The 17,927-nt window shown below is 39.2% G+C and overlaps 1 protein-coding gene across 2 annotated transcripts in view; it reads left to right on the forward strand.

Annotated features, from left to right (window-relative positions):
• The window catches only part of A1CF (APOBEC1 complementation factor), a 55,108-nt gene that overhangs the window by 11,159 nt on the left and 26,022 nt on the right, over window positions 1–17,927 (forward strand). For both annotated transcript variants that reach the window (XM_049855708.1, XM_049855709.1), the window contains exons 2-5: window positions 5,307–5,441; window positions 7,257–7,387; window positions 13,635–13,873; window positions 15,954–16,118. In XM_049855708.1, the coding sequence (XP_049711665.1) occupies window positions 5,307–5,441; window positions 7,257–7,387; window positions 13,635–13,873; window positions 15,954–16,118 (670 nt within the window). The remainder of the gene's footprint in view (window positions 1–5,306; window positions 5,442–7,256; window positions 7,388–13,634; window positions 13,874–15,953; window positions 16,119–17,927) is intronic.

Here is a 17,927-nt window from a genome sequence, read left to right on the forward strand (position 1 = left end):
CATCTGAGACGACAGGAACAGAAATAAGTACAAACGCAAACGGAAAACGGATAGGAGATCATCTGAAAGCAGTTTATTAGGAAAAGCACACAATGTCTTCCCTTTTGGGGAGAAAGAAAAACAAAGAACCAAAGATGATTACAAATTCGGAATATAAAATTTCCAAAGAACCGTTAAAGGAACTAGAAATTACCACTCAGGAAAAAGCAGACTGAATAAGGTTCATTAACTAATAGCCCTTCTAGTATACGAATGGGCTCATTTACGGAGGGAAACAACTATCTAGTCTCCATGTTTGGTGAAGTTGAGCAAGAAAGTAAGCATAACATGCGCCATGTGGAATTATGAGAATGGTGAACCTGATAAGAAAAGTCATCACAACTTTTGAATGGTATCTATGCCATAAAGTCCACCAGATTAGTAGTCATGGGACCTTTATTCTAGCGTTTTCTGCAGTAAATTAAACCAGTGTGATTTTAGACAAGCCACAGAATCTCTCTGGACTCAGTTTTCTCAACTGTAAAATGAGCGTATTTGGCTAATGTAAGAGCCAAAGTAAAAGTGTAATTAAAAGCAGAGACTCAGCATTCAGATTTTGCCTCTCCCACTTACTTCTCATGTGACTTTAAACACACTCAGTGCTTTGGTTTCCCCATCTGTAAAATGAGGGTGATAGTAACATCATCCTCATAGGACTATTGAGAGGATTAAATGAGTTAATACATGTAAACCACATACCACAGTTATTGGCTCAGTTAGGGTTAGCTGTTGTTGCTGCTTCAGTTATTATTATGTACAAGTGGCAAAATTTAACTCTGGGTGATTAAAAAGAAAAGGAGTTTTTAAAACGGTATTAGTTCACAGGAACTTTGCATTTGGAGAACTAGTTTCAAGTCCAAGCCTTTGGGAAAGAAATCTAAAACCACATCATTGATATGGCATAATAAGAAAATGTATCCATCAGCATGGAGTGCTCCACACTAAAGTTTGTGCCACTGCAATTTTACTTAATTTTACTGTAGCGATGATTGTCCCAGCCACAAGGGAAGCTAAGAAAGCCAGCATCTAGCATTTTTAACTCCTGAAAGTAGTTTTGCCCGTATTCCTTGGACATATAAAAAGTTCAAATGCTACACGTAGCATTTGAACTTTTTATATGTCCAAGGAATACGGACAAAATGGACTCAGTCACGTCTACATTCATGCTAAGATTTAATTCCTTAGGATGATTTATTGGTGAAAGTGGTGTGGTTTTATCAAAGGCCAAGAAGATGGTATACCTAATCTCTTGAAGACGCAATGAAGACTTGAAATATCTGTGACAGAAGAAATTTCTAAGTACTGTTGACATATAAACTGAGTGGGCATGTTTAGTATCCAATATTTAAAGCCACTGGATTTAGAATTGAGTCCTCAATTTTTAATTTACATAGTTGATAGTTTTCACTTATGATGTGACTTTAGAGAGAGAAAATCATTTCTGAGTCTTCAACTGGAAACAAAAAACTCCTGGAGTCTGATGAACGTGCTCTCGTGGAAAATAAAAATCTATATTCTTTTTCTCTTAACTATTAATACATTTGTGCTGCTGGGGGAATGCATCCTGTAAGAAGGGCATTTGACAGGAGGAGAAAGAACAGTTATAACGGGACTTTATTTTAAACTTCTCAACTATAAAAAGAGAGCCAGAAATACCAGGAACCCAGGGCCCAACTGTCCTTTCCAAGTAATGGACAGCTATTCTAACGCCACGATTAGCCCGGTGCCTGTCTTAACTTGGCCTGGGCCTCCATCACTGGTGCATTCCAAGCCTGGTAGGTGGTTCTCGGAGTGTATCTCCCCCCGTGTGAGCACGCTAAGGCATCTCTGAACCAGTCAGACTCTGCCATCCAAAGAAGAAAAAAAAAAAAAAGACTTGGGCAATTTTTTTTTCAAGTGTCCATAGAAACCCAGCAAGACAATTAATAAAATTTCCTGCCCAATCATATTGGCTCATAAGCAGATGAATCCTCCTATACCCATGATAAGCACAAAATAGTTTGGTCAGTGACGTATTTAGCAATTACAGCAAAAACGTTTAAAGGAAAAAGAAATTTTTAAGGTCAATCTCCTGGTTGCCTGTTTATTTTCAAACAATCAGATGAAGTTTCTCAAGTCAGAATTTCTAGAATAACCACTTTACTTATTATGGGATGATAGTTTGGTTGCCTCAACTTCCAAGTTTGTACTAAATTTATTCCAATAATCTATTGGATGTTATATCTCTAGACATTTAAGACATATAGAAACGGGCTTAGAGGACATGTCATCACCCAAATGGACAGAGCTGCCCACTGGTGGATGGTGGTCTGGCAATAGAAATATGGCTCTCTGTGAGCAATGCATTTGAGATATGTTCTCCTAAGAGTTTTGTGTAATAAAATTATTGAAAATTGGCAAAAAAAAAATTTTTTTAATGCAACAGAGAGTTTGCTATTAGATGGCATGATAGGTATTTTCATAAAGAAGTATTTTAATAGAAGTATTGTTGAAATGACCAGGCTTCCATATATCAAGGCAGCAAAATGTAGAGATTAAGTTGATGGGCTCTTAATCCAGAATGCCTGGATTGAAATCCTGGCTCAGCCACTTCCCAACCACATAACCTGGATACGTAACATAACTTCTCTGTGCCTCAGTTTCTTCTTCTGGAAAATGGGCATAATAATAGTCCTTAACCCATGACATTGTTGGGTAGGTTAGAACAGTGTCACATTATTGTCAGGTGCCATTGAGCAGATTTTTGACTCATAGTGGCCCCAGGTGACAGAGTAGAATTGTCCCATAGGATTTTCCAGACTACAATCTTTACCAAAAGGAGCCCTGGTGGTGCAGTGGTTTAAGCAATCAGCCGCAAACCAAAAGGTCAGCAGTTCGAACCCACCAGCTTCTCCACAGGAGAAGGATGTGCCACTCTGCTCCTGTAAAGATTACAGCCTTAGAAACCCAATGGGGCAGTTCTATTCAGTCCCTGTAGGGTCACTATCAGTTAGAATTGACTCTATGGCAATGGTTTTGTTGTTGTTAATCTTTCTGGGAGCAGATCACCAGGTCTTTTTTCTGCAGAGCAGATGGGTGGGTTCGAACCACCAGCCTTTTGGTTATCAGCCAAGCGCTTAACCATTTGCACCACCAGGGCTCCTTCTGCTATATAGACATTTGTTAGGAAAGAAAGAGAGAGACAAAGCGGGGAGGAAGGGGAGGGAGGGAGACTGAGAGAGGAAGGAAGGAGGGAAGTAAGGAGTGAGGCACGGAGGAAGGGAGAAAGGAAGGTGCAAGCCTGTAACATCCCTGAAAACATCAAATTTATATTTTTAGGAAATTCTTGGTTGAGATATAGATCACTAAATTCTTAAGGCTGTTTTATTCCCCCTATAAGTATAAAACGTTGCATTTCTCCTATATCTCAGTAATACCAAACATTTTGTTACTGGGTAATCCTGCATGGATACAGAATAAGAAAAAAGAAATACAAGAACTCTTGAAGCAAAAATTTAAATATTTAATATAACTTGAAAATCACCGAGTCCTTTAAGCAAAAAGTTGTTAACGTAAGATGGAACACTCACCTAACATCTTTTTTTTTTTTTTTTTAATTTAAAGCAACATGGCATAAATCACTAGGAAAAAATTAAGACAACAGCCACCGTTTAAACACTATGACCCAAAGTGCCTTTGTGCTAACACCATAAATAACGTTATCACAAAAGACTCAAGTTGGGATTCTCTATATAAAGATTTAACAATGATACTCTGTATTGCTCCATCTTGGTTTTAAACAAACGTTTTGCAAAACATTGTCGTTAAACAAATAACATAACCATAAAAATACAAATAGAAAAATATTTGGAAAAAGAGACTAAAACATTTACCAGTAACCTCTAAGGATGAAAGAAAGGCCTGGCAGTTTACTTCTGAAAATTAGCCAGTGAAAACCCTATGGATCACAACTGTCTGATGACATTGTGCACAGGGTCATCATGAGTTGAGGGACAATTCAATGACAGCTAACAATAACAACTTCTAAGAATGAACAGGGTAACATGTTGGAGAATTTCTTTTTTTACATTTTCCTATTATGTTCTTTCTAACAACATGTATCATTTTATGGTATAAAACTTCGTGAAGTTTTAATTATAGAGGTTAGTAATAAATACTGACCTCTGGTCCCCTTGTATTTTTCCATTCTTTAGAAATCCCAACAAAACGTAATGACAAAAAAAACTCTGGCTGTAGTTAAGTAGAGAATAACTGGTTTACCTTTCCCAAGCAAATTCACTATTTCACATTAGTCATGGTGGATTAAGCCTGTACTTCACTTCGGGGTCCCTGAAGTTACTTTTAGGTCTTTGATCTCCGGAAGAATAAAGATAGCACTACAAAGATGTACCAAAGCTATTTCTCCACCCAAAAGGCCATTAAATTTACCCAGGGTTTGTTAAAACAAAGGAAACAGAAAAAAGGAAATAAGTTAATTCCATTTGGAGTGAGAACAGCATTGTTCTCACACTGAGATTCAACATAAGTAAATATCACTCACTCTCTTGTCAGCTTTGGAAACAGATTTAGGTCCCTCACTAGTTATCCCCCAAATTAGCCTGCCCACTCCTTCAAATGTTAAACCTCACAACATTTCTACTTAGGGGACCACACTTTGCCTTGCTTGGCATATGAAATAACCTAAATCCACAAAAGCAAGGAGGGAATGCATAACTATTGAATATAAACCATGTCCAAGGGCTGTGCCATGAATATTTTATGCGTTATCTCCTTTAATCAAAAGCTGATATTATCTCCATTTTGTATATGAGATAACGGAGGTTTGGAGCCGTTATGACATCTGCCTGAGGCCCATAGCTAGTGAGTGATGAAGTCAAACCACCCAGCTCCAGCACCATTAACACCTTGCCATGCAGCCCTCGCATTCAATTAGAGCCCCTGATTCAAATTATTGTCAGATCCCTCAATGATCAGACTTTGATGACTTTTCATGATAACAGAAAAAAAGAATAACCCCTTACATCTGTCCAGCACTTTATAAGTGTTCACAATGTTCATCTCAAGTAAGCCTCTGAGGCACAAAGAATAGTATTAAAACCCACATTAGAGAGACTTTTTTTTTTCTCCTGTGACCTATCAACTACTATTACTTGTCAATAATTACGTTCCTTACTATGAAAAGATTTTGAAAGATAACCTAGGAAAACAAAGATTCTATCATTTTCTTCTCTCCCTTTACACACTCACACCCCACTCTGGATTTGCAGGAAAACGGACAAAGAAAATATGGTGGCCCTCCACCTGATTGGGAGGCTGCACCCCCAGAAAGGGGCTGTGAAATTTTTATTGGAAAACTTCCCCGAGATCTTTTTGAGGATGAACTTATACCATTATGTGAAAAGGTGAGTCCAAAATTTAATAGAATTTTTCTTATCATACAAGGGAAAAATACTACTCTCTCTTCACTTCGTTTTTATCTGGTTCTTCGTTGTCATTGATACGTTCTTTCCAATTGTCATTCTTCAGTCATGGACAACATTAAGCCCTTTTTAGCCATTAGCGATTACCTTTACCAACTCTTTGTCCTGTTACTGACAGCTTCAACTGCCAATGCTAATGACTTTCAAATCTGTACCTCGTTCTCCCATCTCTCTACTACCATAACCACCTCCCTGCAAACTCAATGTGCCTGCCAATCTAGAATAACACTACAATCTGTCTACATTCTGATATTGCTCCAGCTTGACATTTCAATATGTTTTCACAAAATGCAACACTTTTACATAAATGTGTATGTTCATCACGACTCAAACATGTGCCTATATGCATATTGATCCAGAATGAAATTTTCTTCTACAAGTCTGGATTTCTCTTCTGCCTTAATGTATCAAAAAGATTGAGAATTTGATCTCTCAAAGTATTATATATGTATTAAGGAAGAAATTTCCTAAGTTTTAATTCCAAATGACACATTATTACTAAGCTCAAAATTAAAGTAAGAATACATTAAAATTTATTCTCAATAATTTACCAAGTGGGTTTTAGAAACAACTACATGCTCCCTGGAAAATTTAGTAAAACTAAGAGGTTATCTATTTTGCCCCCTAAATACCAAATCAAGTGTGTGCGTGCATGTGCATGTGTATATCAGCCTCAGATTCAGAACTCCTGCCAATTTTGTATATGCAATCCCACTTGGCATATGGACAAATTATGAAGATTTAATTCTGTGAGAATCTTATGTACTGAACCTGAAATGCAGAGAAGAAACATGCTTGAACTCTTTCCCATTAAGTCCAGAAGACATAGGTATCCATCACTGAGTACCTTGGGATAGGGTGAGGTGGGGCTGAACCAAGGCATAACCAACCACTAAGGTAATGGCATACGTTTAATGATACCCCTTCTCCCTTTTTTTTTTCTCCCTGTCCATGCCCCGAAACCTTTTCGGGCCCCCTCTTCTTGTAGCAGCCAGCTACAATAAATTAGGCTGGGAGAAGGGAGTGGTATATGGACCGGGACAGCAGCTGTAGCCAGAGGAATAGAGTAAGTGCCTTTGTACAATGCAGGGCCTAGCCTCGTGTCAGTTGTGTGAAAACTAGTATTTACCTTCAAACCTACAAACTGAGAAAATAAAAAGCCTCCCTAGTCACGCTTTGTGTTTATTTTGATGTTATTGTGGGGAAAAAAAGACAGCTAAAAAGTCTGTTTAACAAGGTTCCAAAGGAGTGTTCATTATTTTTGTTTTAAATGTCAGTGGTAGAGCATAACCAAGTAAGGATGAAAATTTGAGGACTCTAGAGGCCTAAGTTTAGAGAGCAAGAAAAAAATCTATCAAGAAATTGTACTCTGATGACAGATGTGGTTTTCAAGTGCTTTAAACTTTGCATGAATCCCCAGATAATTGTATGACAAAAGGTCATTTGTGCTGTCAAAAACTTATTCTGTTAACCCAGGCTAAAATGTCACTAGTATACATTTTATTTATCGAACTTGACTTTGCCCATGAGTCAGATAACTGATCTGATCCCAGCATGAAAATGTGCAAATCATTCTACGTGGCTTGCAAATGCCAGATACTGGTAGGAGGCGGACTTCAGAAAATTCTGCGTGTGTGTGTGTGTGTGTGCATGTGCACGTGCGTGTGCACGCACTGGCACATATGTTTGGATGTAAAAATGTATAGATATGAATTCTCTCTTTTCTGTTACTTATAGATTGGTAAAATTTATGAAATGAGAATGATGATGGATTTTAATGGCAACAATAGAGGATATGCTTTTGTAACATTCTCAAATAAACAGGAAGCCAAGAATGCAATCAAGCAACTTAATAATTATGAAATTAGGTAAGATCCATCTCTTCTAGATTGAAAGTGAATCAGATAATGCAACTGTATCTATTTTTCTGTCACACTTATCTAATATAGTGCATGCAAAAGACAGCCAAGTCAGAAAGAAAATAGGCTAGTTCTTTTCCTTGGAAAAATCAATTTAATTGTATATTATTTAATATCAACACTATATAAGGTGCCAAACTAAGTCCTGTCACATGTTCAAAGAAACATTTATTCATTTATCTTTTTTGTAAGATGTGCTGAGTACTTTTCAAAATAATAGCAATATATCAAGGTATCATTTCCTATTGTGATAGTAAACGAATGAATATATACAAAATTATTTAAAAGAGTATGAAAAAATACAACCAGGATATGGGATAAAGTTGTATGAGGAGGTGACTACTCTAAGTAGGTGGAATTAAGAAAATACTCTCCAGGGAATTGAAATTTGATCTCAAACTTGAATGAAAAGAAAGAGTTGCCATGACAATCAGACCTGCTGGGAGGTTAAACCAGAGAAAGAAAACAGAAAGTGCAAAGGACTCAAAGTGAGAACAAGCTTGATGTGTTGAAGGGACACAAAGAAAGCCAATGTGGCTGGAACAGAGCAGAGAGTAGGGCTCGTGGCAGTGAATTTGGAGAGCCTTCTATTTTTTTTTTTTTTCCTACACCATGATAAAGAGCTCAGATTTTATACCAATGAAAGGCAAAATCATAGGAGGTTTTTATTTAGTTTATGCTTTATGAAACATTGCAATGGCCTTGGGGTGGAGAATGGATACAACAGGGTAAGAACTGAAAGATGGAAACCAGTTAGAAGTAGTCTAGCTCTAGACAAGGGATGATGGTGGTTGGATTAGGGGGTTAGTGACAAAGGTGGTGGAAAGGGGTCGGATTTGGAGTATAGTTTGGAGGTTGAGTAGACAAGATTTGCTGAATATTGGATGTGGAGCAAGAGGGAAAGAAAAGATGCAGGGAGGACACCTAGAATTTTGGCTCAAATACCTGGGGATGTAATATGTCATTAAGAGATGGAAAAGACTTGCAAATAGCGTAAAACACATGAAGAGCTCTGTTCGGGGCATTTTACATTTGAAATTCACATTAGACATCCCAGGGAAGATGTTGCAGAAGTAGTTGTACATATAATTCTACAGTTAGGAGAGAGGTCACAATTGGAATAAAAACGTGTAAGTCAAATACAGTATTTAAAACAATGTAAGTATATTGTATTTAAAACAATGTAAGTATATAGTATTTAAAACTATGGCACTAGAGGACGGTACCAAGACATAAGTGACCCTTTGTAATCAATAACCAATTTTTATGCATTAGAAATAGGGCTAGCTACTCCACTGGTCTCACCCCTTCAGGAACAAGGAAGAATGAAGAAAACTAAAGATACAAGGGAAAGATTAGTCCAAAGGACTAATGGACCACATCTACAATGGCCTCCACCAGACTGAGTCGAGTACAACTACATGGTGCCCGGCTACCACCACTGACTGCTCTGACAGGGATCACAACAGAGGGTACTGGATAAAGCTGGAGAAAAATGTAGAACAAAATTCCAACTCAAAAAGAAAGATCAGGCTTGCTGGCCTGACAGATACTGGAGAAACCCTGAGAGTATGGCCCCCGGACACCCTTTCAGCTCAGTAATGAGATCACTCCTGAGGTTCACCCTTCTGCCAGAGATTGAACAGACCCATGGAACAAAACAAGACTAAAGGGGCACAAAAGCCCTGGGGCAGGGACTGGAAGGTGGGAGGGAACAGGAAAGCGGGTAACAGGGAAACCAGAAGAGAGAAGGGAGAGTGTTGACATGTTGTGGGGTTGTTATTCAATGTCATAGAACAATGTGTGTACTGTTTGATGAGAAACTAGTTTGTTCTGTAAACATGCATCTAAAGTACAATAAAAATAATTAAATACATAAAAAATTAATTTAAAAAAGAGAAATTGGGCTGGCTACATGAAATTTTCTGAGTTCTAAAACCTTCCTTGGAGAGGTAACAATCACAAATTAGGAGACCCTGTGCCACCTGGGAGAAAGATTAGTGCAGCAGTTAAAAAGCAATAGCTTCAGAGTCATACAGGTTTCATTGGAGTCCCAGCAAGTAACTTAACCTCTCTGAGCCTCAATTTCCTCATCTGTAAAATGGGGATAATAATACCCATTATACAGGTATTTATTATGGGGATACAGTAAAGATTTTAAAATGCTTAACCCAGTTTTGGAATGGTTGAGCTCTTGTATATTAGCGTATTATTACATCAATCCTTGTTGTTGTTAGGTGACATCAAGTCCCTCCCAACTCATAGCAACCCTATGTACAACAGGACAAAACGCTGCCCCGTCCTGCGCCTTCCTCACAATCAATCCTAAGATGCAGTTTTTTACATCTATTTCCTTTTCAGAAACAGAAATGCATTTTAAAATTGATGGTATCTTAAATTTAAGGGAGTAGACTTCCCATCATTATTTTTCTCCCACTTCCTAGGGTCCAAAATAAGCCACAGGTTATCCTTATAATTCTGTAAATCCATCAAATACTGGGTCGTTTTTCTTTAACCTCTTAGCCACAGGAAGATCAATTGCATTTGGCAAATACTAGTGAGTGGCCTATAGGGTCGCTCTCAGTCGGAATCGACTGGACGGCAACAGGTCTAGTGAGTAGCCTAGGGGGCCCCTGGGTGGCTCAAACAGTGAAGCACTGAACTACTAGCCAAAAAGATGGTGCTTTGAACCCACCCAGGGGTGACTCAGGAGATGGTCCTGGAGATCTGCTTCCAAAATGTCATACCTTGAAAACCCCGTGCAGCAGTTCTACCTTGCACATGTGGGGTGAACAGAAGTTAGAATCGACTCAAAGGCAACTAGCAACAGTGGCCTAGGCATTCAGTCCCAAGGTAGATTCTGGAGCAGAGCAGACTCTTGGGAGAATATAGAGAAAGCTCCTTGCTCACACGTGCCTCCATGGGCCCAAAAGAGCTTTGTATGGTATGTGGAGTATTTTCTGGAGTGTGAAAGACCTAAGATGTAGCCCAGGATTCTTTGAGCTAACCTTTAATCTCTTCAGGCATCACTTTTATCATTAGCACCTGGTCCAACAAAGCTCTTCTGAGCATCCATCATATAAAATAATATATATTGAAGTGCTCTAATGGAGCCCTGGTAACACAATGGTTAAGAACTCAGCAGCTAAACAAAACATCAGCAGTTCGAATCCACCAGCCACTCCTTGGAAACCCTATGGGGTAGTTCTACTCTGGCCTATAGGGTTGCTATGAGCCAGAATCGACTCAATGGCAGTGACTAATGGGTTAAAGTACTTTAAGAAGGGCTATACAAAGCTATATTTTAACGTATCTTTTTAATATTACAGTTATATGATTTCAGGGATTGGAAGATTCTCCCGCTCCTTGGTCTTTCATGGACCTGGACATTCTAACAGTAAAGGTTACTCTCAAAATGGCTTTTGAGTTGAGATGGAAGTCAAATTGGTTATGTAGGGGATTTAACAGGGTTTGCTGTATCTACTTAACACATTGTAACCTGCTGGGGCCTCTCTGCACTTTTTGAAAATAGAGGGGTATGAATAGGAATACAATTCATTCTCCAGGGACACTGATAAGTAATAGTGCCCCCTATGAGTTTCAGTTTCTTCATCTATAAAATAGAGATTAAAATATACCTACCTCACAAGGATGTTCTGAAAAATGAATGAGATAATGCACGTAAAGCTCAGGGCCTGGCACACACAGGTGTTCTATAAATGTTTGCCGATGGTTACGGTGGCAGTGGTCCAGGAGGAGGAGAAAAGAAGGAAGAGGAGAAATATGACAAAGAATTTGGGAAGAGAAAGTTATTGACCAGGATGCCAATTAAAGTTGGGGCTGGATGCCTGGAGCAAGTTGAAGGCACAGAGTGACTTTAGGTATGGCAAATGAAATAAGAAATAGCAGAATGGGGACACCAGAGTCAAACTCACTTACTTCCACTCTGCCACAGGCGATCTTTCTGGAATGAGAACCTTCCTTGCAGAGAAAATAACCTTCAATTTGCATTTAGCCACCACTTCTCTTTTTCTCCGGGGATAGAGGCACTTATCCGGAAGAGACCCACAACTGTCATATCATCATCTTCATCATCAAATATTCACCAAGCATCACCTAAATGCCTGGCTTCTAGAAATATTAAAGTCACGCCAGTTTTTAAGGGATGGCTCTTTGACTTTAAGTGATGGTTCTTTGTCTTTAAGTAATTCTGGGAAAGGTGCCTGATAAACCACAAAATTTAAAAACAGGATATGGAAACTCTAGTTTTCCCTTGGTGTTAAGTAATAACTGGCTGGCCCCCGAGCTATCAAAAATATTCATTTCTAAATTATATTTTTACATGAACTTAAAAAAAAAATGAAAGATCAGTTTATCCGCCCTTCCCTCCCCACACTCGCCCCCCAAAAAATACACCTTCCTAAAGCAATATTCACCCGTTATGGATCTGATATACAGTCCTTAGTTCTTCAGCAAAGCACAGGACACACCTAGGAAAGTGCCCCAATCCTAGTCAAAAATGCCTGTCACACAACCAGGAGTCACTACTTCCAAGGAAGTCACACAAACCCCAAGTCACCTGGTGGAGAGCTTTTATGCATAATGAATGGTTTTTGGTAAGGGCCAGTTATCCATTTTTAAGAACTGTGTTATTTCAAAGTCATATCAGCCTAATACACAACACATAGAAAAGATCCAAAAGCATGAAGTAATAAAAGTTAAGAATCATTCCTCTCTAATCACATTTTCCAAAGATAACCACTCTGTTGGCTTTTTAGTGTCTATCTTTCCAGACCTTCCTATATATTTAATCAAAATGACCTTCTCACGCACTTATTTTACAACTTTTTTATAAACCTAGCAACATATCATTAACTATTGCTCCTAACCAATAAGTATCCCTTTACGTTACTATTTTGAATGACTGCATAGCATTCTATGATGTAAGTGTCCATCTTTTGTTTACCTGTGATTCTCAACCAGGAGAGGACATGCAGAAAGGTGAGAGTCATTTTTGGATGACCTGGAGTAGCTGTTGGCATTTAGTGGGTAAGGGTCAGGGATGATAAACATAACACAATGAGGAAATGCCCAAAGCCAATATCACGTCAGCTGAGATACCATTAAGTCAGTTCTTTACTGTGGAATATATTTTTCTCATTTCCTATTTGAAAGCTATTATAAATAACGCAGTAATGAACATCCTTGTTCACTCATCTCTGTTTCCTTAGGACACGTTCATAGAAGAGGCATTATTTGGTCAAAGGTTATGCACACTTAAGACTTTTAATACATTTTGCCAAATGTCCTCCAGGAAATTTTAATCGATACTCTGCCAGTGAAAGCATACTACAACTTATAAGCAACATTGTACAGTAGAACGGAAACCCTGGTGGCGTAGTGGTTAAGAGCTATGGCTGCTAACCCAAAGGTCGGCAGTTCAAATCCAGCAGGTGCTCCTTGGAAACCCTATGGGGCAGTTCTACTCTGTCCCATAAGGTCACTATGAGTCAGAATCGACTTGACAGCAGTGTGTTTGGTACAGTGGAAGAAACGGCCTGAGAGCTCAGGGCCAGTTTTATACCTTAAAAACCTATATAATTTTAAGCAAGTCACTTAGTTTCTTGGAGTCTCAAGTTCTTCATCTATAAAATGGAAATAAGACCCACTCTGCCCAGCTCACAAGCTCCTTGTGTGGATCAAATGAGGTGTAAAAATCTGTTCAAGTGTAAGGGTATGTTTTTAATAACAGAACAAAACCCAAAAAAAAAAAAAAAAAACCCAACAGCTTCTCTACTTATCTGGAAAAGAAAAGGAGCACCAGGGGCTGCAAACTCAAACGCCTCCAGAGACCAGGCATGAGTAAAATGGGCCAGGTGGAAAGGCAATGATGTTTGGCCTCAGTATCAGGGATGCATTAGGGAGTGGTGGGGATTGAAGATAACTTGTGAATTCCCATCTAAAGCAAATAGATACTTCTCAGCTTCAGTTTTTTTCCTATGAAAATATAGAACTAATTGACAGATTTTCCAATTAGAAAACACAACTCTCCAAAACAATGTTTTAATCGCTACGAAGACCAAACATCCCACATTTGCAGGCCACATCTGGCCAAGGCCATACATTTTCTACCTCTGTCTTAAATCTTAGTCACACAAGGATTCTCACCCATCAAAATGCCTATTCTTGTTTGCAGAAATGGGCGTCTCTTGGGGGTTTGTGCCAGCGTGGACAACTGCCGATTGTTTGTCGGGGGAATCCCGAAAACCAAAAAAAGAGAAGAAATATTATCAGAGATGAAAAAGGTCACCGAAGGAGTTGTCGATGTCATTGTCTACCCAAGCGCCGCAGATAAAACAAAAAATCGGGGCTTCGCCTTTGTGGAATATGAGAGTCATCGGGCAGCCGCCATGGCCCGGAGGAAACTGCTACCAGGTTTGCTACCTTCTCCTCAGAGATGAGCCGTCTCTACCGCATCCTGCCTGCCTCAGGCTGGCCCGATTATTAGCAGACACTTCTTTTTTTTTTTTTTTTTTTGCCTTACATCTTTATTTATGTCATATTTTAATCTTGTTGTCCTTATCCATTTCACAATAGAGTGAATTCCCTGATGTTTTCACAGACTAGGCTCTGAAAAATATTTGTTCTGTGCATTGAAGCTAATTTACATTAGCACCGGAGCATTACATTACTTTACCATTACCCTGAAGTACTGGAGAAGCCCAGTACTTTAAGCTATAGTAACCTTACGATGAATCCTGAAAGTGAAGAATCTTCCTTAAATTATACCAGTAAATTTTGTATACAGATTTTGTTATTAGGCTTATTTGAAATAGGTCACATCATCTATTACAATGAATAATAAACCTTCAAGTGATACATTATCCCAATGACTATTAAATAACATATGCTTTTATTATGACTTCCTAAACTAAGACCAAACCTACTGCCATCGAGTCAATTCTGACTCATAGCGACCCTATAGGGCAGAGTGGAATTGGCCCACAGGGTTTCCAAGGCTGTAAATCTTCATGGAAGTAGACTGCCACATATTTGTACCATGGAGCAGCTGGAGGGTTCAAACTGCTGACGTTTTGGTTAGCAGTGGAGCCCTTTAGCCACTGAGCCACCAGGGCTCCTTCCAGGATATGGCTTGTTTCAAATGACTAATAAGAAACAAACTAGATTTTCAATCAAATTTAGAACTTGAATTAACCCTAACCCCTGCCTCATTACCTCAGTATGGATATGGACTGTGCGGGGCTACAGGGGAATCCCTAGGTGGTGCAAACAGTTAACGTGCTTAGCTGCTAACTGAAAGGCTGAAGGTTCGAGATCAACTAGAGGCACCCCAGAAGAAAGGCATGGTGATCCACTTCCAAAAAATCAGCTACTGAAAACCCTGTGGAGCACAGTTCTGCTCTGACACATATGGGTGTCGCCATGAGTTGGAATCAACTCAGTGGACAGCAACCAAGAGTGGGGGAGGAGGGAGTGACGTGTGTACAGGTGCCGAGTCAGAGAAAACAAATGGAAGAGGTTGTGAAATGAGAACAGGTCTGGGCAAGCTATCGTCTCTAAATTCATTCCCTCTTCTGTAAAACTGGGAGAGTCATTTCCCTCCTCACAGCATTACTATGAAAAGGAACTGAAATAGCACATAGGAAATACATGGTACATTACAAGACATTCAATAAATTGTAGCTAAAGGAACACGAAAACACATTTAGTCATGGATACCAGCTGTCCTTTCAAGAAGAGTTCAATTTCTTATCACAGACTCTTCCTTTGCTCATCATCTCTCTTTTTAGGTTAATTTTTTTTTCTTCAGAGTCCCAAATTGTCCATTTTCTGACAGAGAGAAAATTGAAAGGGATCACAGTTGGCCTACAAGGCAGTGTTTCCTTCTGTTGGACGTAGAGTCACTATGAGTTGGAACTGACTCGACGGCACCTAATAACAACAGTTGGCCTGAGCCCTGACTAGGTGCGAGGGTCAGAGCACTAACCAAGGATGCTTCCGTCCTACCTGCTCTTCCCTGAGCACCAGTTTTTGGACAATTCAGTGGTGATGTCTGGCCAATGTAACAACACAGCAGCAGACACATTTCCTTGTGACCTTTTAATGTTTGAGGGTGTCAGGCTCTACGTCTGAGCTCTAAGTCCTTTCTTTTCCTCTCCCCTTGCATCATGTCCTTTTCAACCATTATCATCACACCATGAGAGCTGTCCCAAGACCCAAACATACCCACTGCTGCCTTACTTCTGTTCCTTTTTAAAACCCTATCCCAGTTCCCTAGTAATGATAGTGAACCTCTAGTCTCACTGAACTCCTTTTAGCCAATGCTTATGTTTATTCAGAATGCCTCTTAAGCTCAGTAATCATCTCTTTTCATATTGGTCTTCTTACCCATTCAAGGCCTCAAGGATTGATTCAGTGTAAAAGGCTATCAGTGTGAACTAACATAGTCTTGCCCTGATTTCTGCATAATTAATTGTGTGATCATTTTCAACAGGAAGAATTCAGTTATGGGGACATCCTATTGCAGTAGATTGGGCAGAGCCAGAAGTAGAAGTTGATGAAGATACAATGTCTTCGGTGAAAATCCTTTACGTAAGAAATCTTATGCTATCTACATCTGAAGAGATGATTGAGAAGGAATTCAATAATATTAAACCAGGTAGGACACACCATAGAGGACTACTTTTTCAAAATGTACTTTAAATGCACTTATATATCCTTTAAATAGAAAAGCTTGTATTTCTATCATCCTCACAATTGCATGCAGACTACTTAAACCATATGCCTATTTTTGGATTAGAAAATAGAGATATATATTTCTACAACATGTATCAATATTATAATATTACCTTTATCTATATTATAATATTACCTTTATCTATGTGATTATCTAGGTCCCTAGGTGGCTGGTGCACAGTTTGTGCTAGACTGTTAACCCAAAGGTTGGCAATTCGAACCCACCCAGAGGTACTGCAGAAGAAAAGGCCTGGCGGTCTGTTTCCATTAAGATTATAGCCAAGAAAACTCTATGGCACAGTTCTATTCTGGAACACATGGGGTTGCCATGAGTCAAAATTGACTTCACAGAAACTAACAACAACGACAAACATGATTATCTAACAAATACATACCTCCTTCACAAAACTATAATTTCCATGAAGTCTTTTTGCTCCCATCATCTCTGCCATCCTTGTCTCTGTGCCAGTAGATGCCAATAAATATTTATTGAATTAATTAATGATTGGTCATAACTATAGGTCTAATGAAGAGGTTCTCAACTTCAGCACTAATTCTTCATTGTGGGGGCTGTCTTGTGCATTGTATGATGTTTAACAGGACCCAAGTCATAACAATCAAAAAAATGTCTCCAGATATTGCCAAATGTACCCTACCAAAAAACCAAAACCAAGCCCATTGCTGTCGAGTCGATTCCGACTCATAGCGACCCTATAGGACAAGTAGAACTGCCCCACATGATTTCCAAGGGGTAGCTGGTAGATTTGAACTGCTGATCTTTCAGTTTGCAGCCCTGCTGTTAACCACTGTGCCACCAGGGCTCCAAATGTACCCTAAGCAAACCCATTGCTGTTGAGTCAATTCCATCTCATATGGTTTCCAAGGAATGCCTGGTGAATTCAAACTGCCAATCTTTTGGTTAGTAGCCGTAGCTCTTAACTAGTACACCACCTAGGTTGTACCCTAAAACCCAAACCAGAGGGGGCAAAATTTCCCTAGTTGAGAATCATTGGTCTAATGGAATATAGCTGTGGCTTTAAGTACATTAAGTAAGAAGATGAAGCTCATTTGGGTGAAAAAGAGGGGAAAGAAATAAAGGAAAAGTGGCGTTGGAGGATAATTAGTTGCTGCTCATCTTATTAATGTTTTTGGTGCCAGTTCTAGACTTCTAGGCTATGAGATTGACTGCCCACCTCTTTCTGTTCCATATGAGAGCTACAGCATTGAGACAGGTAGAACATTTTAAGAAGAAAGGTCCAAATGAGCATTTCCCCAAGTCTGTTCTACAGAATACTAATCCTACAAACTGTTAGTAGATGCTACTGATGAAAGGGATACATGGTAGAAACGTTTACATACACCAGATTCAGCAATATTAAAACAGATTTTTTAATGTGGCACCTATCAGAGTCTTTAACCTTCTAACGTACTTTGAAAGTCTCCAAAAGAAAAAATATAGAATGCCTTATTTCCCAAAGTTCCAGACCATGAATTCTTTCTTTGGTAGACCATCTTGAGGGATTAGTGTGTCTTGAAACATACTCTGGGCAATGCCGGCCTAGGCTTTATACAGTGGCAACAGCATCTTTCCATAACTGAGAATTTCTCTGCCCTGTCCTTATTCTATTCATTCACTCATTCTGGAGTACCTCCTACGTGCCAGGCACTGTGGGAAGGACTAACAAGTGTGATGTGTGTGGGGAAGGAGTTTAAGATGCTCCAGGACAATGGC

Source organism: Elephas maximus, chromosome 16, assembly GCF_024166365.1.
Source record: "Elephas maximus indicus isolate mEleMax1 chromosome 16, mEleMax1 primary haplotype, whole genome shotgun sequence".
NCBI lineage: Eukaryota > Metazoa > Chordata > Mammalia > Proboscidea > Elephantidae > Elephas > Elephas maximus.